Genomic DNA, 22,703 nt, shown 5'->3' with positions numbered 1-22,703 from the left:
AGTGAGCTGGTCGTCGGCCCGGAAGGCTGTGACGATCGCCTAATCGGGAAACCACGGATCCGGAAAAACGATGACCCCCGTGGTTAACCGACAGCCCGCACAATGGGGCGAGACGACGGCGCATATCACGACCTATACCCGCGACGCAAATACCAGCAGAGCGATTCCGTTCAAGATGTCTTCCTCGCAACCCTCCAGGCGTGAGTACTGCCGTTCCGCTGCGCTTCTGCGCCCCCGCTGACCTTGAAAATTGCAGTCTACGTCAAGTACGCGAAGACCCGAGACCACAACCCCACGAAACCGATCCGTTACTGACGATAAGACGTGCTGCAGGGGCAAGCATGTGAGCTACGTCCGCGGCAAGCGCACCGTCCACCCCAACACCAGCATCCTCAAGCTGGAGGGTGTCCAGAGCACCGAGGAGGCCAAGTACGTCGATACCCCCGCCGGGCAAACCGCAATGGTTGCGGAAATAGTCTAGGAAGGATGATTATACTGAGACGCTGGGGTTTTCTAGCTTCTACTGCGGAAAGAAGGTCGCTTTCGTCTACCGCTCCAACAAGGACATCCGTGGCTCCAAGATCAGGGCCATCTGGGGCGTCGTCACCCGCCCGCACGGTACGCGCTTTATCCCACACATGCACGATACCCCGGAACGATTCAGGGAAAAAAAAAAAGCCACCCGTGGAAGAGGATATCTGGGAACAACCGGCCGCGATTGTGGGATACCGATGTGCTGACTGAGATGGAAATTACAGGCAACTCCGGTGCCGTCCGCGCCCAGTTCAGGAACAACCTGCCCCCCAAGTCCTTCGGTGCCAGCGTCCGCGTCATGCTGTACCCCTCCAACCTCTAAATTCCCCATTTCGACGTCAGGAGGAGAATTCGCGGCGGGTCATGGCGGAGTAATCACTTATGATGGGCGTGGGCTCGACGGGTTGTGGTGGGCGTTGCAGAGGAGGAAGACAAACGAAAACAACGTACTGCTGGTAGCATAAGAGCTGGGTTAGAGCCTCTTGTTGCAAACTTCCTTTGCCTGGGATTTTACTTTCTTCGAAGATGCATAAAAAAAAGAAGATACCCCTTTGTTCGTCTGATACGGTTCGTTCGTTTGTCTCTGTCCCTTTCTGTTTCGGGGACGGCGAATGGGCCAAGGCCGGGCAAGGGGTGAACACCGTCCATACACCGGACGGGTTAGTTCAACTTTCTGGCGCGAGGTGCGGATGATGGCGCGCGCCGGAAGTAAAAATACCAAATCGTCATCCAGAGTGAACCCAATGGCGCGTTCAAACGATGGTGTTTTATGTTTTCCTGGTTCGGATTCGGATTCCGAAAAGCTAATAGTGATGAGCTGTATTACTTCACGGAAACGCGGCAAATCGGGGCGCTGTCCTGTTCAACAGCCTGTTGCACGACTCGAAATTGCCCAGGCAAAGCCATCGCGCTGACCTTAGGATCTGACCAAGCGCACTCGGCAGCGCACTAGTTGTCAGATTTTGGTTGCTTGTCGGGGACTTCGAAAGGTCAATAATAAGTGGATCACTATTGAGCTCAGCAATCAGCAAGCATCTAAGCAGATCATTGCCCGGCATGCTCACCACGCCAGTCTAGTGCTCATACTCTATTCCTTGCTTGAAATCAAAACCGGCAAATGGTTCCGAAGACAGAGTCCACGGGTGTAACAAGACTGCATGGATCCCGGAGACACCGAAAAGAAAACCAGGACACAATAAGCAAGGGCAACAACCGATTGCACATCTGAACGGATAGCATTTCAGTATACTGGTTGGAATGAGCGCCTCGGCCGCCACGTGCGCCAATCACAGCGCACGCTGAACTGTCAACACCAAGACAGCACTTGACCGAAAGCGAAGCTGAAGGATCGCGCGTACAGGGAAGGCTTCACAGCAGCTCCAATCAGTGATTGGAAGGCGGTCTCAAGCTCAGCGGCTAAGCAGCCAAGGCCACCCGTCAAATGATGATTCAATAATTATTCAAGTCCAGTTGTGTTTGCACTCTTGTCTTTTGGCCCCCATGGGATGACTCGAGGGGCGTTTCGGGGATTTAGCTCCTCCTGTCAGCATCTTGTTTCCCTAACAGCGCTCTTCTGCCTCCTTCTTCATTGCATCTAGAGGAAGCGAAGTTCAGTCGAAATGCTAGGGATACTGCCGGTCAGTTACGTCTTGACCGTCGCTTTGCAGTTCGCAACAACAGCCGACGCGAGCTTTGGTGAGTGCCCTTTCCTCCGTCTTCGGCTTACGAGTGGGTTTCGGGAAAAGCACTGACTGATGCGCGTACCCCAGATCGCCACTATCGCAGAGACACGTCCTTGGGCCGGTCCGGCGCGCTGCCCAACACCACCACGACCGAGGGCAATGGACTTGGCAGCTTGATCTTGAACGGGCTTGGGGCCACGAGCTCGGAAGATTCTTCGGCGACTTCAATTTCCGCATCGGTGACAGCTGAAAACGACACCCAGTCCGCAACTTCTCGGATCAGCACTCCTGCAGCGAGCTCCAGTCCTCTGCTGAGCAGTACGCCGTTCCCGACTTTGAGCGGGAACTCGTCGTTCGGTGGAAATGTCACAAACGGAACATTCGGAGCGTTGCCAGGCAGCGGATCTGGTACGTTGTCAAGCTACGTACGCTTTGCGAAACCTTGTGATGCTGACTTTGGTTGAGGGGCGGCCTATGCCACTGCCTGCATGCTGGAACACGAAGCATGGCAGACTTTTGCTAGTCCATACTACACCGGCGTGTTTTCTATGGAAACCGAGACTCTAACCTTGACAAACTACACGGTGTCCACCCGAACGTCTGCTTGCAACACGTACGGCTACGGAGAGATCACCTACATGGTGGGAGATCCCATGGCGGTAGCTACCTGGACGTCTGTGTCATCGTCGACCGTATACACCCAATCACTTGCGGTCAACGTCAAGCCGCCCGCGTGCAACGTCACGGAGGCCGACTGCAAGGCACTGTGGCAGGACTTCAGGGTCGATTCGAACTACTCGATGCCTTATCCAGGCGCGATTGACGGGTGCGAGGAAAAGCCCGAATGGGGCAAATGCGGCGTCTGCAGGATCTCGGCGCCCGAGGTCGAGCTCATCTACTTCCCCCACAAGAAAAACACGACGATAGACATGTGTGACAAAGGCGCCAACATGACCGTCTGTCCGTTTGGGCCGACGACGGCGCCGTTTACGTCTGCGAATGCGTACGATGCTGCCAACTGTGCGTATGGAACCAACACTTCGCATCCGACGGCTACAGCAGGTATGTGCATCGAACAGCTTCTCTTTTGTGGAAGATGGAGGGCTAACGACGGAGCAAAACAGGCCCATACACGACATCGGGCGCGTACACCTTCTTCGAAGCCAACGCCTACCTCTCCTTCCCCGTCGTCTCAGCCGCCTCGACAGCCTGCAACCAACGGGTCGGCGCGGTGCACTCGAACGTGATGCTCACGCTCGCGTCGCAAGACTTGTACACGTACCGCGGCTACCACTACTACTTCGTCGACGGCGGTTATCCCTTCAACTTCGACGACATGGCCACGGTGGCGTCGGCGCCGTGGTACCAGGCCATCGAGGCGGGCAACGCGTGCGAGTACTACGACAAGGACTACTCGTCGCTGCTGTGGCCCAACTTCGTCAACGGCGAGCAGTGGGCGGGCAAAGACGGCCCCTGCAAGATCATCTACCAGTCCGCCTACCGGCCGACCCTGCTGCTGCCGCCGCAGATCCGCTCGCTCGACCCGGCCTGGGGGACCTGCCTGCTCGACCTCGCCGGCACCTTTGACCCGCCCATCGCCCTGACCCCGGCCATGGCTCTCGTGCCCTCCACGTCCGCCAAAGACGACGGGCCCGCGTCGGCGACGAAGCCTCCTGCCGTGCCCGCCTCGTCTCCAGATTCGCCCGATCCGACGAACACGGGGACCCGCGATCCGGACCCGGCGACGACCACCAAAGCCGGCGCCGGCCAGCAGAGCGGTCCTTCCCCGCCGCAGGAGACCGGTGGAAGTGATCCGGCCGAGACCTCTAACAACAACGGAAACGACAACAGCCTGCCCCCCGCAACCACCAACGATCCCGGTCTGGGCGGCATCATCAGCGCTGTAGTCTCCCAGGCCACTGGCGGCGGCGGCGGTCAAACATCAGCGCCAACTAACGACAACAATAACGACAACAACAACGACAACGACAACAATAACGACGACGAAAACAACAATAACGACAACAACGACAACGACCAACCCCAACAGCCCGCCGACCCCGGCCCCCCCGCCTCCGCGACCCTCGGCGACAACGACGGCGGCAGCATCATCGTCGTCGCCGACCCCGCGCCCACCACAGAAGGCGGAGCAGACGGTGGCGGCGGCGCCATCATCATCATCAACACTCCCGCCGCCGGCACTTCCGCCGGCGCCGCCGCAACCCCCATCACCCTCCGCCCCGGCGCGACGACCGTCCTGGGCGACGGCACGCCCGTGTCAGTCGGGTCGAACGGAGGAGAATCAGGAGGCGCAGGAGGCGGCGTGGTGGTCGTGGTTGCGGGCGGGTCGACGGTCTCGGTCGCGGCGGCGGCGACGGGGGCGACGGGGCAGACTGCTGCTACCGCTGCTGCTGCCAATACTCCGCTCTTCACCGTCGGCGGGGTGACGGCGTCGCTCGTGCCGGGCGATGCGGCAGGCGGCGGAGTGGTGGTCGTGGGCGGCAGCGTGACGGTGGCGCCGGGGGAGGTGGTTACGGTTGCGGGGACGGCCGTGTCTGTTGGTGAGGGGGGAGGGGGAGGAATGGTCGTCGTCGTGGGTGGTAGTACCGTCGCGTTGCCTACCGGTGGCTCGGCTTCGTCTGGTGGTGGCGGTGGCGGTGACGGCGGAGGAGGAGGAGAGGGGGAAGAAGGGGGTGGGGTGGCGGTGTTCACGGTCGATGGGGGGCAGGCGGTGACGGCGTCGAGCGTGGGGGATGGCGTCATCGTTGTTGGGGGGACGCAGACGTTGAGGGTGGGGGGTACGGTCGTTGCGACGGTGGCGGGCGGGGAGGTGGTGAGTTTGGCGTCGGGGTCGGGAGGGGGCTTGGTCGTGGGTGGCGGTGGTGGTGGGAGCTCGACTGTTGGGTTTGGGGATGGTGGTGGTGCTGCTACTTCCACGGGTGGCCAACACGAAGGCGATGGCAGTGGCGAATCGGTCGTCGCGACGGTGACAGCGGCGGCGGGTGGACAGGCGTTCACGGCGACGAGCGCGGATGGGACCGTCTTCGTCGGTGGGACGAGCTTGACGGAGGGGCAGGTGGCGACCCTGGCGGGCGGGCAGGTGGTGAGCGTGGATGGCGAGGGGGATGTGGTGGTTGGCGGATCAAGCACGGTGACTTTCTCGGCAGCGGCGGCTACTACTGCGACGGGGAGTCGGAGGGCGAGTAGTACTGCCCCGGGAAGTTCCAGTGCGAAGACGTCCAGTTCGGGAGACGGGATCACGAGCGTGTCCTTGATGACTACCAGCATGGGCAGTGGGACGGGCGAGGCGGCCGCAACGAGTACGGGTGGTGCTGATACTATCAGGGGAAGCGGCCTTGAAGCTGGTTTCGGAGCGATGATGGGTTGCATGTTCGCATTCTTCATTTGATTATTGGTACTGTAATTGTATGATATGAGCGTTGAACAGGGAAACGATGTAATATTAGATGGTTTCTTCTGGGCTATAGTCAACTTCAAAATAAACATCAAGGTGTTCACTGCTGCTCCATGAAGCTCGCCACCGACTATTTGAGGCTTGCAGAGCATCTCCCCAAGCCATCACTTCTATCAAGAACTTCCCTTCTGTGCATCAGGGATTTTGCTGCAATGTGGTCCGATTACCATTGTAGTTATGGCACGGCTTTGAGGTCGACATTAACCGATCTCTATCACTGCTCCGAACACACTCACTCGCCCCTAACGTAGATCAGACCACATTCACATCAACTCACCCTTGACAAGCTCTGTATGGCTATGTGGTGCCACAGGTAGCATATAATGTCTTTAGCCTCCGCATTTCGTCACTGTTCTCCTCCGCTTGCCGCATAGGGAAAGCAAAGCCCTGCAACAACCCGCCACACAACACGGATAAAGCCAACCTCAACACAATCACCCCGCAAAGCAAACAAAAGTACGAGTCCCATCACCGGCTTGATCAACTTGCGTTCATGTCGAAGCTCAAGTGCATGTGAGTGAGCACGCAATGGCCTCCATCTCTCTGAGAACCGTGTCCTGGTGGACGGATACTGGACGCAAGCCGTCCCCTACACTGTACCGAATCAAAGCAATGCAAAGCAGATCGAACACTGGGTTAATCTTTTTTCTAAAAAAAAAAAAAGATTCTGGCTTACTTCTCCCACTCCAGATCGAAATGAAGTCAAGACCTCCCACATGGCGACCCAAACACCCGCCCTTCTATTCAAACACGGCAGACTCACATGCCTCATCACAACCATCCCCCAATGAAGTCATTCGCCTATTTCTCCTCCTTCTCCCACTCCTTAAAGGCCTTTTGCCTCTGCCTCGAATTCCAATTCAACGTCCTCGAAATACTATCGATCCAATCCTTGCCCCGCCGCTCGACCGGCAGCACGCTCGGGAAAGGAAACCTGCTGGCGCTGACGGTGACATAATCGCCGGGCTTGAGCTCGACGCGCTCGCGGCCGTCGAAGCTGGCCCACGAGCTGGTGCGCGCATCATACGGCACGCCCGCGCGTAGGACGATGGTGTCGGGGAGCACGATGGGCCGGAAGGATAGCGTGTGCGCGCAGATGGCCGTGAGCAGGATTACCGGGTTGTCCGGGTGACACAGCGACCCGCCCGCCGCCAGGTTATACGCCGTGCTGCCCGTCGGCGTCGCGATGCAGATGCCGTCCGCCTGCACGCTCGTGTAGTGCTCGTCGTCGCCGAAGATCTCGATCGAGGACATGGCTGTTGGCAAGTTGCTCCATGTGTTAGCGGAAAAGACACCATCATGTTGAGAGGTTCCGGGCTGTGTGCGTATCTTAACGTACTCGGGTTTGGCCCGCGGTCGAGCACGACTTCGTTCAGGATGTTGTATGTTCCGTCAGGGTGGTGTGTATGGCAGTCTTCACTTTCTTCGCCAATCAGCTCTTCCACTAGATCCCGCGGTGTACTGCCGCCACACTTGTCGCGCTTCTGCGATCGCATGACCGTGCCCTCAAATCGAAGCCGCAGGCTGACCGTGATACCTTCGTTGAAGGCCTTTGTCAGAGTGTGCTCGTAGGAACCGTAGTCAAACTTCGTCAGAAACCCGAGCGAGCCTAACGAGAAAGCCAGAACAGGTGGAACCACGTGCTGGAACAGCCAGCTTGCGTACAGAACCGTGCCATCTCCGCCGAGCTACCGCAACTTTTTATTAGCAAATATAACCAGGGACAGCCCAAGACTCGGAAAAAGGAGAAGCTCACAGCAAGGACGATATCCCATGTTTGGGGCCTCTGCTGGCAAAGCTCGACCGTCCAAAACCTCAATCGATTTCTGAAGCTCTCATTCCCCTCCACCAAGCCCTTATAATCGAAGATCTTGTTATCCTGCAGCGTATTCTCCACGTATCTGCGACGACGACCCCAGAAAAAGTCAGCAAAACATCCACCCAGCCCCCCTCTGCTCGCGCGCCCCAGCAGTCCTCACAAAAGAAATAAAACATAAAAGAGAGAGAAAGAAAGAAAGAAAGAGAGAGAGAGAGAAGCAAAAACTCACATCCTATACCCCTTCTCCTCCTGCCCGAGCAACCACTCGGCCATATCCCTCGTCTTCCCAATCAGCGTCTCGTCGTACGCCTTGGCCAGGATGAAGACGTTCCGCACGTTCATCTTGATCCGGATGTGCGCCAGCTTCTTGGCCAGCTCGCGGATCCCGAACGCCATGTCCGAGATCTGCTTCTTCGTCAACAGCCGGCTCTGCACCGCCGCCTCGACCGGCCCCGCCCCGCCGCCTCCCGCCACGCGCTGCTCCCCGCCCCTGATGCCCCCGTTGTTGTACAGACCCGCGTCCGCATCCGGGTTCTTGTCCGCCACGCGCTCGGATTGTATGCCTTCGTACGACGGGAGGGCCTGCGCCTGGTGGGCGGCGGCGGCGGTGGCGGCGGCAGCGGCGGCGGCGGTGGTGGTGGGGCCGGATGGGGATTCCGCGATGGCGTAGTCGCCGTCCGGAGGGGTGTGGTGGTGGTTCTGCGTCGCCTCGAGCGCGGCGGCGTCGCGGTGCGGCTCGAAGAGGGCGTGGACGAAGCAGTTGGTCGGCTTGCGCATGTGCCGGGGCCGCTGGGGGCCGGTGCCGGTGCCGGGCGCGAGCGACGACTTGCGCCGGTGCGCGCCTTCGTTGTCGAAGACTACCTGTTTTGGTCGTGATTAATGGCGCATTGTGAGTGGGGGCTGGTGGTTTCTGGGAGTGGGAAAAGTATTCGGGGAGGGGAAGCATGTCTCTCTGCAATCGGGTCGAGGAAGCTACAAAGCTGTAGCAAAACAAAAGAGAAAAAAAAAAGGAAGACAGTAGGGTTGAATGAGACACGAAGAAGAGATGCGGACTAGCTCACCTCGAAGGCATTCTGGACTTCCACCTCGCTGAGACGGCGGTCGCGATACTTTTTTCACCCAGCGCCACCAAGCGGCGCGGGAATGTCAGCTAGTTTGCGCGACGAAAGCGCGGCGGCGGCAGTGAAGGAGGGGAGAGGGAGCGGCTGCCGAGGGGGAAGGCGGGGCAGGCAGGCAGGCAGGCGGGCAGGCAGGCATGCGGAAACAAGCTACCTCGTCAGAACGATTGGCCGCGTTCGAATGCTCCATGTTGGCTGCAGAGGATGTCGGGCGAAGTTGTGGCGTGAACGACACTTCGTACTTGTGCCGCGACTTCTGCACAATGTCCATCTACCACTTTTTGGCTGGAAGAGGGACGGCGTCGAGAAAAGAGAGCCCGCGCGCCGTTTCTTGGATGACGTAAACCTGACTCGTCCGAGAATACACTAATCAGCAGCAATGAATCGCTGACGCAGCGCCGGTCCCGAGGTTGGTAAGATGGCTGCAGCGCTGGTGTGCTTATTAGCAACCGCCATGTGGGCACCAATGACATGTTATATGCCCATCACGAAGCCGCAGCCGGTGCGCTCTACGGCTTCGGCGCGCCGGACGTTCTCCGGCCGATCGCCCTCAAGCGCATTCGAGGATCTCCCCACGCCGTCAATCATGCGGTGGGAGTCTCCAAAACGGCAACTGCGGCGGGCCCCAAATCCCAGAATATCATGACATTTTTTCTACATCCCTGCATTTACTTTTGATATCGCAGCTGAGCCCTCTAGACGTGTAGGTCGGCTACGTCGGCGATCATAACCTTGCCCTCGTACTTGGCCAGCGCACGAACAACCTCTCCACCAGCACCTGTAGTTGACGGCGAGTTAGCATCAGGCATCAATGTGACAGGCGTACTTCGCTGGAGCTTACCGGTGAACTTCATGACCTGCTCCGGCGCCCTACCAATGAAAGTCTTGGGGTCGAGGAGGCTGTCAATCTCGCCGAAGATCTACGAAGCGTCAGTAGCGTCCACGTACAGCTCCGAGTAATTTACTTACGGGCTCGAAGAACTGGCACTTCTTGACACGCTCAATGAGGTCGTTCTGGCCACCCTCGCCCTTGACGACCTGGCTGGCCTGGTGGCTGAGCACACGAATCTCCTCATGAGCGTCTTGCCTGCTGTGGCCCTTGGCCACCATGGCCATGATGAGGTTCTCGGTGGCCATGAAGGGAAGCTCCTGCATTACGCGGCTCTTGATGACCTCGGGGTAGACAACCATGCCAGACGAGATGTTGTCCATGAGAAGACAGCATGCATCGGCAGTCAGGAACGCCTCCGGGAGCGTGATGCGGCGGTTGGCGCTGTCGTCGAGCGTGCGCTCGAACCACTGGGCAGAATAGGTGTGGAGCGCGTTCTGGGGCAGGCTCTGCAGGTGGCGACCCAGACTGCACATACGCTCAGAGCGCATGGGGTTGCGCTTGTAGGCCATGGCGGACGAACCAATCTGGTCCTTCTCGAAAGGCTCCTCGAGCTCCTTGAAGGAGGCAAGGTGGCGGATGTCGCCACCTATTCTCTCGCAGGTGGCACCAAAGGATCCAAGAGCGTTGACAATGTCGGCATCAACCTTGCGGGAGTAGGTCTGCGAGGTAATGGTAAAGGCATCACGGAAGCCGCTCTTGTACGTGACGAGCTCATCGAGCTTCTCGACCTTCTCGTGGCTGCCGTTGAAAATCTGGAGGAAGGAGGCCTGAGTGCCGGTGGTACCTTTAACACCACGGAACCTCATGTCATCACGCGCCCTCTCAAGGTTCTTCAAGTCAATCAGAAGATCCTGGATCCAAAGGCACGCGCGCTTGCCAACCGTGGTCAATTGTGCCTGAGAAATCCGAGTAAGAACCAGTCTGGTCAGAGCTCCGGGCGATGCTTACGGGCTGAAGATGGGTGTATGCCAGGCATGGGAGAGCGGCGTACTGCTGGGCAAACTTGCTCAGCTTTTGGATCGCACCGCAGACTTTGTGGCACAGCATGTCCAGAGCATCGCGGTAGAGGATGAGGTCGGCGTTGTCGGTGACGTAGCAGGAGGTAGCACCCCTATAGAACAGACGATCAGTACTTTCTTTGCCGGAAACCGGAGGCGGGAATTGGCAGTCTACACCGCACCGATAGACAGATAGACGGCGAGGAGACTACGCTGGAATTGTCTTGCATGTCCCGGCTCTCGCAGATTGCTGCAATCGGTACGCCAGCCTGGCCATCTTTCGAGGAGACATGGTGTAGAAGCCCCACCACTCTAGTGTTCTAGAGGCAATCGTACCAGTGGATAATGCCGGCGGCGGCGGGGGCCACGAGGCCGAAGGTGTGGACGTGGGCCATGACATCATGTCTGCGGCGCTTCTCCTCCTCGGCGGCAGTGGGGAACTCCTCGTCCTGAATGACCAGGTGCTTGCGCATCTGGTCGATGGCGTCATCGGAGATATCCAAGCCAAGATCCTTCTCGGCCTCAGCAAGAGCGAGCCAGAGCTTGCGCCAGGTTGTAAATCGCGTGCGGGGCGAGAACAGCTCCTTCATGGGCTCGCCTGATCAAGGCAGGGCCGTCAGTAGGTTTATTCGGTGTGACGTCTGAACGGACGGTGGGATTGCGCGGAGGGGACCTACTCGCATACCGCGAGTTGAGCCTGTAGGAGCAGAAGGATCAGCCTTGCACACGGTGCCGGTGACTAGGAGCAGCTTACGGTGTTTGGTAAATCTAGATGGCGCGCTCAGTCAGTGACTCAGGGCTGTAGGGAGTGAATGCGCGGGCTGGGGGTGCAGACTCACGCTGTACTCGGCCATTGTGGACGTTTGCCTGCGAGACAGGATGTGTGGAGGGGAGAATTGGGGTGCGAGGAGAGCAATGCAGTGTCGGACAGGAAGCAAAGTTCTCTCGTGGTCGGCGTGCCTAGTAAAAGGGAAAAAGTGGTTGGTGGGGTCGCGCCGAGCAGCTCAAAATCCGCCGCAATCTTCTCCGGATCGACGTCAGCGAGTCATGCCGATCTAGGCCTGAGGCAGAAACCCCTCCACCAGCATTTGCACATTCCTGCGCGCCCGGAAAATTCAGAGATCTTGGATAGGAGATTCCAGAAGGCCTTGTCGCGCGAAGAACGACCGTCCTCCGTCAGACATCCAAAGGCTCAATATTACCGTGATCAATGCACTTGGCTGCTGTGCAAAAAAATCCAGTCCATGTCCGCCGATACCGCTGCTCCTGCATGTGTCTAGATCCGTTCCTGGCATGGATCCACTGCTGCGTGCAATTGCATGCCACCTTTTTCCAATGCCAGTCCCACGTCGAAAGGCCTGCAATATTAATACCATTTCTTGCCATATTTTGCAACTATTTCCAGTCTCGAGTATATTGTATGTAGCATTGTGAGGACTTGAATGGATGGTGGGATAATTCAAATGCTTCATATCGTGATACTTGCATGCGGCACAGCGAACGGCACCACAGCTTGGTGTCGCCACATGTTTTTTTTTTCAAAAAAACAAAAAACCGCACAAGTCCACGTGAGTACTGTCACTCTCTATCTGCAAGCACCTAACAGCCAACGGACTCCAGATGGCTCCTTACAGCTCCTGTTCAGGATGAACGGAAAACAGGCGCATGGATGTAACTGTCTGCAGGGCCGATCTTCACACAATACCCAGAACGCGCATGTGCTGGATGAAGATGATCTACATCGATTCCCAGCACACCCTCTCAAACCGCGATTGGTTGTGGAAACCCCTCGGAACGTTGTTCCATACCTATCGCGCAGATGCAGGCAAGGATGCGGTAGCTCATGCGAAGTTTCTAACGTCACGCACGAGCCCCCTTCCCCTCCACTGACAGCTTCGGCGACGCCCGACAGCAGCGTGAAAAATTGATTAACAACACGCACAACCCCGGACCGGGCCGCCTCCACGAAAGCTTACTTGCATACGGATGACCTGGAGCCTAGGTATGCATCCTTTGCCGAGTCATGTCCGAACTTTGGTCCACGAACCGTAGGTAGTCATGGTGGTGACGTCATGGTGTTGCTCTCAACTTTCAGTGTGCGCCAATGAGCTACCAATTGGGTCTCTCTCATGATTAATGATCCTAAGAGTACTCTCGGAGAGATTCGTGGCATTGGACGACATTGGTCTTGCTACTCACATGGCTGACTGGAGCCAGCACGACCGCCACACTTGAGGGACAATACGCTGTTGGGCTTTTGACCTCATGCGACTGCAAGCTGATTACTACTGTATAGTAAACGCTTAGAGCGCCCATCCAATGCTGATCGAGATTACAAACACCCCGCATATCCTGGCCTCACTCTGCAATTGAGACCTACAGAGCCCAACCGAGGTGTAGGCCTCCATCCTTTCATCCTGACGTGATGGCAAACCGCCCACACGGCAAAGCGATATAAAGCCAAAGGCCTCTAGCAACCTACCATGGCAGCACCATCAAGCACCTTCAACTCAACCTCATCAACTCTCCACAATTTTCCCATATCCCACAATGACGTCCTCTTCCGACGAGACGATGCGCGCCATCGCTGCCACCGCCCGCGGCGCCCCCTCCGTCCTCCACGCCCTCTCCCTCCCCGCCCCCCCTCCACCAACCGCCCACGACCTCCTCATCCGCGTCCACGCCACCTCGGTCAACCCAGTCGACACCAAGATCCGCGCCGGCACCTACGACGACTACCAAGTCCCCGGCAACGCTACCGCGTACTTCGCGCGGGCGCCACCACTTCCACAAATACTAGGCTACGATGGCGCGGGCGTGGTCGAAGCCGTCGGCCCCGATGCAGAGAGGGAAGGTTGGAAGAACGGGGACAGGGTCTTCTACAGCGGTGCGCCGCACAGGCCGGGGGCCGACGCAGAGTTGCAGCTCGTCGATGGGAGGAGCGTGGCGAGGATGCCCGGGCAACTGGACTGGGTTGAGGCGGCGGCGATGCCGTTGACGTGGATTACGGCTTGGGAGGCGTTGGTGGAGCGGATGGAGATCAAGGAGGGTGAGCGGGCGGGGGTGTTGATCGTGAATGGAGCCGGAGGTGAGTTGGATGTTCTGTTTGCCTTTGCCTGTGCTCCCCTGCCGAGCGAGTTGACAGCTCCTTTCCTATCGTTCTGGATGTGAAGGTGTGTCAACGATGCGAATGAGCTGACGAAAGGGGAATCTCCCACCATCTCTCAGGCGTCGGCTCCGCCGCCTCCCAAATCGCGCGGCACGTCCTCCGCCTCCCGGTCGTCGTGACGACGGCCTCGCGCGACGAGACGCGGCGCTTCAGCCTCTCCATGGGGGCCACGCACATAATCAACCACCACGCCGACCTACCTTCCCAAGTCGCCGCGCTCGCTCTCCCCGTACCGATCAAGTACATCTTCATCACGCACCGCACCGAGCAGTACCTCGCTCCTGCGGCGGCCATCTGTGCGCCCTTCGGCAAGGTCAGCAGCATCGTGCAGACCAAGGAGCTGCCCATGTACGAGAGCGAGTGGATGGCCAAGAGCCTGACGTTTTCGTGGGTGCTGCTGGGCACCAAGCCGTGGTACGGCGTCGAGCCGGACAGCCACGGGCGGATCCTGAACAGGCTGCGCGAGCTGGTCGATGCCGGCGTTGTCAAGTCTCACCTCACGCAGCGGCTGCCGTTGACGGTGGAGGGGGTGCGGAAAGGGCATGAGCTGCTGGCCGAGGGCAAGGTTATTGGCAAGATTGGGCTCGGCGTGGAAGAAGGAGGCCTGAAGCCCGGGGGAGCCTTTGCCTAACGGACCCTAAAGTGACCTGGAATGATTCTCGTCTTGGCTGCCGGACGGACCATTCGAAGAAGAGTAAAGATCTGCTGGAGGGTGGTAAGCCTTAGGTATTCGGTTCTGGACAGTGGATTGGCAAAGCTTGGTGATTGCCTGCTATGCGCTTCTTGTTGTATAGAACCGGATGTCCTTTAAACGAATAATGATGAACTTTCTTGCTGTTGCCTCCGTGTCTGTGTGGTGTTCGACATGATCTCAGTGCGTGCTTGTGTGTTCGGCTTGCGGTTCCCACTTTTTCTTTCGCGCGGACTGCCACTCTCGGGATTCTACACAACTGCCCTCTTTTCAACGAATTCAAGAAAAGCCTCCCTCCCTTTAAGCCGACACCCACTGTCCAAGACACACTGAAATCGGACTTGTATCCAGTAACTGCAAGGCTGCGATCTTTGGTTTGCGTTAATTGCGATGAAGTCTCCGTAGCGCGGGCCAGCGCTAACCCCCAAAACGGGGTCCCCAAGGAGCATCAAGCGCGAACCATCAACGCTGGAGATGGGTCCGACGCGCCATTCCCCATCGGACTTCTGGGATAGACGATACAAACAACTTTTCCTGCCCATCAGTAGCTGTACATCCAACGCGATGCACGCCATCGGCTGCTGCCGCCGAAATAAGTGCCGAGCCCACAGCCTCACCGCGGAGTTGCTTGCTCATCAGTGCCTTCGTCTGACCTTGTTGTGCAAGCCGCGGCCTCTGTTCCTAAGGCATCGGGAATAGCTTTGCCATGAAAAGTGCCGCAACCACTCTTTGAGAAGAAGTGAAGAAAAGCAAACCTTTCCCAAGCGATGCGGTCGTCGGCCACGAACCTTGACCCCTGCTGCTCGTCTAAGACATGGGGCTGCCCGCTCCATATTGCTTACCGGGAAGGAGTGCTGAGTTCTTCCGCCTCGTGAAAAGTCGCAAGGGTGGGTTGGGTGTTTGGATCTGGCAGCTGCATCGCAATCGACAACCCGTATGACTCGTGCGGGCCGGACATCAGGCCATGTATTGGTTTAGGGCGTACGAAAAAGGGCCCCCCATATATAACGCACCTCTGTAGCAGGGCTGACGGCACCCCCATGAGTCGTGAGGTGTAGCATCCAAGCTTTTTCTCCATCGCCTGTCGCGTGGCCAGAGGTCCGGGCGCATGCTAATATATAGAGCCCGGATTGCCCCGCCGCATTCGCTCGCGCTGGCACCTGGTCTTGCTTCTCGTTCTCCGAAAGCGCCTGCTCTCCCCGACATGCAAAAGCATACCCAAGCAGCAAACGCTTGCAGACATGCATCCCTTCACCGAACAGCTTTCCCACTGCCGAAGTGCGCCACCCAACGGCCCCATCCACTCTTTTCCTTCCCCACCCAACAGCAGAAGAAGGTGATGACAGCGACAACAGTGCATAGAGCAGAGAGACGTCGACAACACAAAGACGACCGGCTCTGAGTCACTCTGTCGTCACCAAAGCAAAAATGCACGCCCATCAGGCCGAGACAGAACATAATGACGACGCGCATATCTCGCCGCTGCGCTCGTCATTGTGATGGACAAGACCCGGACTAGCATACACCCCAAAAGGGGTGGTCCCGCTCCGCTGGCGCCCCGTCCATGCAATGGGAGCAGCCGAGTTGCCCGCACAAGCGAGCGAAGATACATGACCTTGTTATTTATTACTTCTCCACACCCGCCCTTTGCATTAGTTCAACGCCTTCTTCATTTACCACCCGAGTGGCGATTTTGTTTTGGCACTCTTCGGCTTCCTTCCGTTCCCTGCTTTCGCGCCACAAAGGGGCGAAGAGGAGGGAAAGAAAACAAGAAAGAAAAAGAGAGAGAGAAAAGTGGCTTGGCGCCGCTCTTGCTCTAGCCCTGCCCTTTCCTCGGTGGACACCACTCTCCTCGTTGGAGGCCAGAAACGCTTCACGAGACAACAACAACAACAACAACAACAGCAACAATGAGCGCTGCACGCGAGAAACACTGGAGCCCTCTGCTAACGTCTTGCCCGACAGACAATCTCGCGACGCCTTTTCGCAAACAGGTCACTCGCGCAGCCCAAACACATGTGTCGCCGCCGACCGCCAACCGAAACAAAAAAGCCCAATTGCAACGCTGAGCATTTCCAAAAGCGGCATCCGACACTGTTGACCTGACTGACGTATTCCTGCGCGCATGCATGGCAACACCGCTCCGCAGTCATGATTGGCCAACCCCCGGCCCTCTGACGTATTTTTGCCAGGATCATGGGCTGAAGGCTAGTCCCCACAGGCGGCGGTTGCGGCCTGCTCCGCTGCTATAAGAGCCCACCCCACCAGCCCAGCCCGCACATTTCTCGGAGTAGTGTCCGCCTCCGCGCCATGACAACACTGTTCGTACACTCTTACGTTGGGCCGGACAATCGACCGTTTTCCGCTTTGTCGCCTTGCAGATGCGCTCAACATGATGTATGCGTAAGCGGCATATTATGATTGTTACGCAGGCTGAGAACTAAAATACAACATGCCATCGCCCTTCCGGCAAGCTACCTGTCCAGCTCGAATCCACTCGAGAACCTCCTGTACTCTCCCACTCCATGATGCTTCGCTCTCGACATACCTGCTGCCAGTGTACTCCATTAACTCCGTTCCAGGGACAACACGCATCGGCGTCCCATCGTAACTCGGTATTCGTTAAAAGAACTAGAAAACGGGAAACGGCACCGACGACACGCATCAACACACAGCATGGCTGTCGTCAGTTCGTCGTGCAAAGAAACCCTCAAGGCTCCCTACTGCTGTTGAAGCATATCCGCCCATGACTCGTTTAGAACTCCATCCGTTGCTGTTGATCCCGACCGAAGACTTCCCAGATCACTCGCCTCGGTACTGGCCCGCTCTGCCGACCTGTCAAGATCAACCGAGCCTCGACCTTGGAACATACCCGAGGCCCGGCCAGGGAAGTTGGTGCTTGGTTGTTGGTAAGGCTCTCGCATGGCCGCTGTGGTGGCAGGGTCCGAGGCTTGGGCGCGAGCGCGGACTTTCTCGGCTTCGTTGCTGATGAACTCATTGACCGGATGGTAGCCGCAGTCTGCGTGTTGGAAGACCAGGTTCTTGAGCTCGTACAGAGTGTTGCTTAGCAAGTTCACCTCCGCGATCAAATACTTGTTCTTCGCTGTCAGGTCTCTGCAATCATTGTCGAGCTGTACCATCCACTCCTTCTTCTTCTGTCGACACTTGTGCGCAGCGACACGGTTCCTTTCCAGGAACTGATCACGCTTAGCTCTGTCCTCCGGGTCCTGACTGTCATCCTCGACGACTACTATCGATTTCCTTCCCCGCTTCCTGGTCGAGCCACCAACACTAGCCTTGGACGATCGCTTACGCTTGTTGCTGGCTGTGGCTGCTTCCGTCGAGTCCTCTACCTTGACTTGGATATCGCTGTCTTTGGTCGAATTGAAGGCAAGCTTTGACTCGGCCGACTTGGGAGAGAGATCGTCAGGTGGTGTGATTTGACCATGTTGGCTACGCGCATTCGGCATGGATGGGAACAATGGTTGCGAACTGAAAAGATCCGCGGAGGCCTGGCCATCAAGCAAAGAGTTGTTGTCGCCCGAGAGGACACCCGGGTGGACTGTTTCCTGTTCCAGCCCTTGACTGAACGGAGCCGAGCTCACAGCGCCGAAATCCATGAGATCCTGCTGAGGAGAGAAGGAGAACTTGTTGTTGGCCGCCTCCTCGACGCTGCCAGTCATCGACGAAAACGACAGGGTTGAGAAGCCAGCAAGACTGTCGACACGGGCTTGAGGCCGGACCTCGAAATCGAACTCGCTATCGGTCATTGTGCCGATGATGGTAGGGTTCAAGGTTGGTGATAAGTTGTGGACTTTGTTGAGCCAACCCTTGTATTGACCTTGCGGCTAGCCTGGACGTGCCCGGCTGAAGTTTGAAGGTCGCGATTTAATCGGAGCCTCGGATCAGAAGAGTTGCTTTGCCTGGTAGTTTCGTCGCCAGATGATGTCAGAAAAGTTACGACAGGGTCGGTGTTGAAGTGCGTTCAGAAAAGGCTGAGTTGACGTCCTGGGCACGCAGGATGCGCAGCAGTAGGGTCGTGGATCTTTTTGTTGGAGCTAGCTAATATGACGCAGCGAGCGCGGGTGCCAGCCAGCAGGGGTGGCGACGACGGCGGGTCTTGCTCGGCGCTTCGAAGGTAAGATCTGGCGAGAAGCGCGGTCAATGTAACAGTTCCCAGGGGTGGTGCAGTCGTTGGCTGGGGTCCTGACGATCGCGATGCATGAAATGTGGAGGACGGCACGCGACTTACTCGTGCCCCAGATTCTCGAGGTCAGACAGCACATCAGAGTGCGGCGGTGGCTGGGTGTGCGCGAAGATGAAGGCCAGCAAGCAAGAGGTGGCGAGGAGAGGGCGAGCGGTAAGGAAGGGCGGTTGTGGCGCGCGCGCGGGGACGCGACCCAGCTGGCAGGCGAGGGGCTTAGTGCTGGTTCGGCAGGAGGGGTAGCTGCGCGGCTGAGATGGTTTGCACTGCGAAGCAGGTTCTCTGGAACGAAGACAACGAGGGCGGTTGCGTTGTACGTTTGTGGCCGTCGCAGATTTTCAGAGACAAACAATGAACAGTTGGAAGAGGAGGGTGGCGGGCGTAGGATGGGAATTGGGAGTTTCCCATGGGCGAAACAGGAATGCGAGTCTGGCAGCCGCGACCAGGATGCGACCGCTAGACCGGCGGTAGCGCGCCACAGAGCGTCCAGTATCCCCGATCTTCCAGCGAAAACCTGATTGCCAGCGCTCGACAATACCGACGCCAGAGTACTCCCCGATGAGCCCGAGTGAACAGCGTGGGTTACTTCACGGCACGCAATACCGGAACGCCCCTTCTCGCGCCTTCGGTGGCCGCGAAACCGGCCTGGCCGCCCGTCGCTGCGCGCCCTCCTCGCCCCGCTGCAGCAGAGCGTCAAGCTGCATAGCCTTGCATCAGCCAAGACAGCGCCGGGCGATCCTCTCCCCATCCGTCGGCCCGCCCGTCAACGGACTAGAGCTCCTCACGCTTGTCTTCTCGCCTCATCGTCTGGCCTGAGCGCCCTACCTGGAGCGTTCTTGTTGCAGGCCTGGGTGGCCTGAGCCCTTTCCTTTCTCCGCGGTGCTGCGCAATTCTCTCGGCCCTCGTCGTTTTATTTCCGCCAGGCCATTTGGCCATTGGGATTGCGGAGAAACCAATCACGTGGAAATTGATAATCGCAGGTGCCCTCGGTTCAGCAGTAAAGGCGGCAGCAGCACCGCGGTTTCATTCGCCTGGTTTATCGTCACGGCAACCCGCGCTTAAGTTCCAAGAAAACCTCACGTGTTCCGGAAGCAGATGGGTAAGGCCTGCCGTCCCATACGCCGCTGACGACCGAAGTGTTTGATTAGCAAATTGCAGCAGCAACTGACCACTTCCTTCCGCAAATTACTGATCGCTCCGTTACTCCCGGAGAAAGAAGTGACCACTGGATAAGTCAAGAAACGAAAGCTTGGATGTCTCACAAGGAACGCCGAGCCGTCTTCGGAGACAGGATTCCATTCAAGACATACCAGCCCCACGGTAGGTGTTTGCTTTGTTGCTGGCCATATAGTGCCTTTGCCATTGTTTCCGCGCGCAGCAGCCCGCAACATCAGTGTCTTCCATTGAGGGTAAGGTGTACTTCCGTTTTTTGATAAAGTCCGCCCCGCGTTTAAATTTATCTTCAATGACTGTTTTCACTTGGGAGCGAATGGCCATGATTCGCCCGGCCGACGTATCCGCCGGCCAACGCCGGAGCTTTAGCTCGCACAGAGATTATTCGCGTTCCGTGGTCTGCTGTGTAGGATCTAGAGCGCCTTTCTGGCCGTTGACCCGCCAGCCAGCACTCGCCGCTGTAGGTGCTTGTTCGCATTCTGCAGATTGAATAGCTAGCTCCACCAACCGCATCAACGAATAATAATTTGATTGTTGCATGTGGCCTCGCAGATCTCGTATTCTTGTGTTTCTATCTGGCATACACACTATGCAACGCGGGTCAGCTGTGCACATCCGCAAGACGCCGCAGTCGGGATTTAGCGCCTGTTGTGTGCGTTGACACTATCGATAGGAGCTTATGTTGGTGGGACAGCTTTGGGCGGGGCGGTGGCGGGTGGGATACCATGAAAGCGGCCCACAAAGAACTCCTACGGGTAGGGAGACAGCCAGTACGCACTTCTGCAGGCGGGAGCGGAGGCGTCTCAGCAAGGGAAGGGTGGTAAGCCTGGTTGTGATTACCTTTAATAATGCAAGACACCCCAACGAAGGATGCCCCCTCATGGGCGGAAATGGTTCCACGGGATCAACGCTTCATCCCGACTGGCCTCCTCGCATCCCACATCTTCTCGACAATTAGCTCCCGTGGTCGTCGCGGCGACTAATTTTTAGACTGGTGAGTTCTGTGCGGGGCACTCGGCGCTGTCCCGTTACTCCCCACTCTTTGTTCTGTTTTGGGTAACGTGGCTTCGCTTGCGGCTTCACGCTCAGGCCGCCCAGGCCCATGAACCCTGAACTCCGGCAGACACCGACTCGTCAGCCCGCCGCTGCTCGTCGTCCAACTTGCCAGAAACCACACCACGCCGCGTCCGGATCGCCCCTTCCCAGCATCGCGGGGAAGTGAGGCGCTGTCGATCCGCTCATCGCGCCTGCGCCCATGTCGACCACCACCACACTCATCGCAACCGCTGCCCCTGGTTTCTACGCGCCGCCCCATCTCTCTACCACGGCGTCCTCCTGCCCTGCTTGTGGCACAGATGTGCCCAGCCTATCAGACCCCGCGGAAAATGCGGCCCAGACGCGGATAGCAGAGCTCGAACACCAGGTGCGCATGTTGACGGAGAAGGCCTCGACAGCAGGTAAGCCCCTACCGGTCCCGTTGCCAACCCCTCTGTTTCAGCTTGCCTTTTGCTTGTATCTTACACGTCTCCAGCCGACAAGTTGGCAGACTATGAGGATGAGCTGCGACATCTCAGGGCCTTGCAAGCAAAAGCTACTGCTCCCGCCGAGTCCTCTAGCGTTCTCCACGCATCGCCTGGGACACCCTCGGGCGACGGCAAGAGGCCACACACAGCAAACCCAGCTGGACCGGCCGCACGAACCTCCCGCATCACTTCGCTCTTGGGCCGCCGCAAATCATCTGCTTCCATCTCGGCCGGCATACCCGCTGCTGGAATCGTTCCGCCGTTGCCCGGTGTCCCTTCCCAAGAACTGGAGCTCCGCAACGCACTTCAACAAGAAAGGGGTCTGCGTCAGGAGGCGGAGGGCAAAGTGTCGGCGATGAGCAGCGAGATCGAGGAGCTCAGTGTCACATTGTTCCAACAAGCAAACGAGATGGTTGCGGAGGAGCGCAGGGCTCGTGCCAAGTTGGAAGAGCGCGTCGAGATGCTGGAGAAGAGAGACAAAGACAAGAGAAGGAGGCTCGAGCGGCTAGAAACCGCGGTACAGCGTATCGAAAGGGTCCGCGGGCTCCTCGCACCTTGACGCTGCCCACCCCGTTAGGAAAACGCCTCAAAGGCCCCGTCGGCTCAAGTCCGCCGAGGGCTCGGCCGAGGACATGATCCAAGGCGTATCCTCAACCCTACAGAGACTTCTTCTCTGAACACTCCCTGGTGGAGCTTCCGTCTTGACGGCTTCATCATACACATGCAAACACGCTGCAAACCTGAGGATCAGTGTCGTCGATGCTCATGCAGCTGGCCTTACGACGAGTACCTGGATCTGAGGCCCCTTACGCCATTGTGCCTTGGGGTGATGTGTATCATCAACGGGCGGCGATATGACGTATCTGGAGCGATCCGATGTGAGGCCCACTTCGCCTACCAGGAATATCCCTTCGAGATCGTCGGAGCTGGTCTCCAGAACTGAGGAACGAGCAGGAGATTTTGCCACTTCACCAGCTGTGACATTTTGTGTACGAGATCTGCACGCTGCTGATATTTTCGTGCAGGTAGGACACTGCTGATCAGTGGATAAAGTGATGCATATGGTTGCGCAATGTTTGGGCGAAACACCACACGAGCAGATGTGGCTCTGAGATAGGCTGACGATAAAATGCGAGACGTACTTTCTGGGCATCACCTTGCGTCAAGACGCGTCTAACAGAACTTTTTTTTTCTTCCATTTTCTTGGAAAAGATCTACACCGAACGTTCCGGTGGATGAGTGAACATGTTGTAAACCGCTTCTAGCTTAAGTGGGAAAACTTTTCGAATGTGCCTGAGTCAAGACAGGGGGGGAAGACCCCCCGTACGATCTACATGATAGTCGTTACTCTGGGCGATCGCCTGCGTACTTACCGTGCGGGGGTAGCGGAGCAACATGATCGAGAGATGGTTCGTCTGGAGTTTC

General features: G+C 57.6%; 7 protein-coding genes across 7 annotated transcripts; 4 read left to right on the top strand and 3 right to left on the bottom strand.

Moving 5' to 3' along the window:
* Nucleotides 1-70: 70 nt before the first annotated feature.
* On the top strand, nucleotides 71-856 carry BKCO1_5100080 (60s ribosomal protein l33; the record flags this gene model as incomplete). The annotated part of the gene is made up of 5 exons (XM_020277004.1): nucleotides 71-200; nucleotides 257-266; nucleotides 334-429; nucleotides 518-618; nucleotides 759-856. 5 exons carry the CDS (start codon nucleotides 71-73, stop codon nucleotides 854-856), a joined length of 435 nt encoding a protein of 144 aa, XP_020127444.1.
* Nucleotides 857-2,153: 1,297 nt separating this feature from the next.
* On the top strand, nucleotides 2,154-5,625 carry BKCO1_5100079 (mucin-2 precursor; the record flags this gene model as incomplete). The annotated part of the gene is made up of 4 exons (XM_020277002.1): nucleotides 2,154-2,229; nucleotides 2,304-2,624; nucleotides 2,682-3,278; nucleotides 3,341-5,625. The coding sequence occupies 4 exons, from the start codon at nucleotides 2,154-2,156 to the stop codon at nucleotides 5,623-5,625; spliced, it is 3,279 nt and encodes a 1,092-aa protein (XP_020127472.1).
* An 867-nt stretch (nucleotides 5,626-6,492) lies between these two features.
* On the bottom strand, nucleotides 6,493-8,287 carry BKCO1_5100078 (nad+ kinase; the record flags this gene model as incomplete). Its single annotated transcript, XM_020277001.1, has 4 exons — nucleotides 6,493-6,947; nucleotides 7,031-7,379; nucleotides 7,448-7,592; nucleotides 7,740-8,287. 4 exons carry the CDS (start codon nucleotides 8,285-8,287, stop codon nucleotides 6,493-6,495), a joined length of 1,497 nt encoding a protein of 498 aa, XP_020127471.1.
* Nucleotides 8,288-9,323: 1,036 nt separating this feature from the next.
* Nucleotides 9,324-11,108, bottom strand: BKCO1_5100077 (adenylosuccinate lyase; the record flags this gene model as incomplete). Its single annotated transcript, XM_020277000.1, has 5 exons — nucleotides 9,324-9,406; nucleotides 9,470-9,548; nucleotides 9,598-10,416; nucleotides 10,469-10,631; nucleotides 10,855-11,108. The coding sequence occupies 5 exons, from the start codon at nucleotides 11,106-11,108 to the stop codon at nucleotides 9,324-9,326; spliced, it is 1,398 nt and encodes a 465-aa protein (XP_020127438.1).
* A 1,960-nt stretch (nucleotides 11,109-13,068) lies between these two features.
* Nucleotides 13,069-14,318, top strand: BKCO1_5100076 (nadph2:quinone reductase; the record flags this gene model as incomplete). The annotated part of the gene is made up of 2 exons (XM_020276999.1): nucleotides 13,069-13,606; nucleotides 13,747-14,318. The coding sequence occupies 2 exons, from the start codon at nucleotides 13,069-13,071 to the stop codon at nucleotides 14,316-14,318; spliced, it is 1,110 nt and encodes a 369-aa protein (XP_020127478.1).
* Nucleotides 14,319-17,098: 2,780 nt separating this feature from the next.
* On the bottom strand, nucleotides 17,099-18,148 carry BKCO1_5100075 (bzip transcription factor; the record flags this gene model as incomplete). Its single annotated transcript, XM_020276998.1, has 1 exon — nucleotides 17,099-18,148. The coding sequence occupies one exon, from the start codon at nucleotides 18,146-18,148 to the stop codon at nucleotides 17,099-17,101; it is 1,050 nt and encodes a 349-aa protein (XP_020127477.1).
* Nucleotides 18,149-21,010: 2,862 nt separating this feature from the next.
* On the top strand, nucleotides 21,011-21,837 carry BKCO1_5100074 (ribosomal protein l32; the record flags this gene model as incomplete). The annotated part of the gene is made up of 2 exons (XM_020276997.1): nucleotides 21,011-21,212; nucleotides 21,287-21,837. 2 exons carry the CDS (start codon nucleotides 21,011-21,013, stop codon nucleotides 21,835-21,837), a joined length of 753 nt encoding a protein of 250 aa, XP_020127476.1.
* Nucleotides 21,838-22,703: the final 866 nt, after the last annotated feature.

Source organism: Diplodia corticola (genome assembly GCF_001883845.1).
Source record: "Diplodia corticola strain CBS 112549 chromosome Unknown scaffold51, whole genome shotgun sequence".
Lineage (NCBI taxonomy): Eukaryota > Fungi > Ascomycota > Dothideomycetes > Botryosphaeriales > Botryosphaeriaceae > Diplodia > Diplodia corticola.
This window is presented reverse-complemented; position numbering and strand designations above follow the sequence as displayed.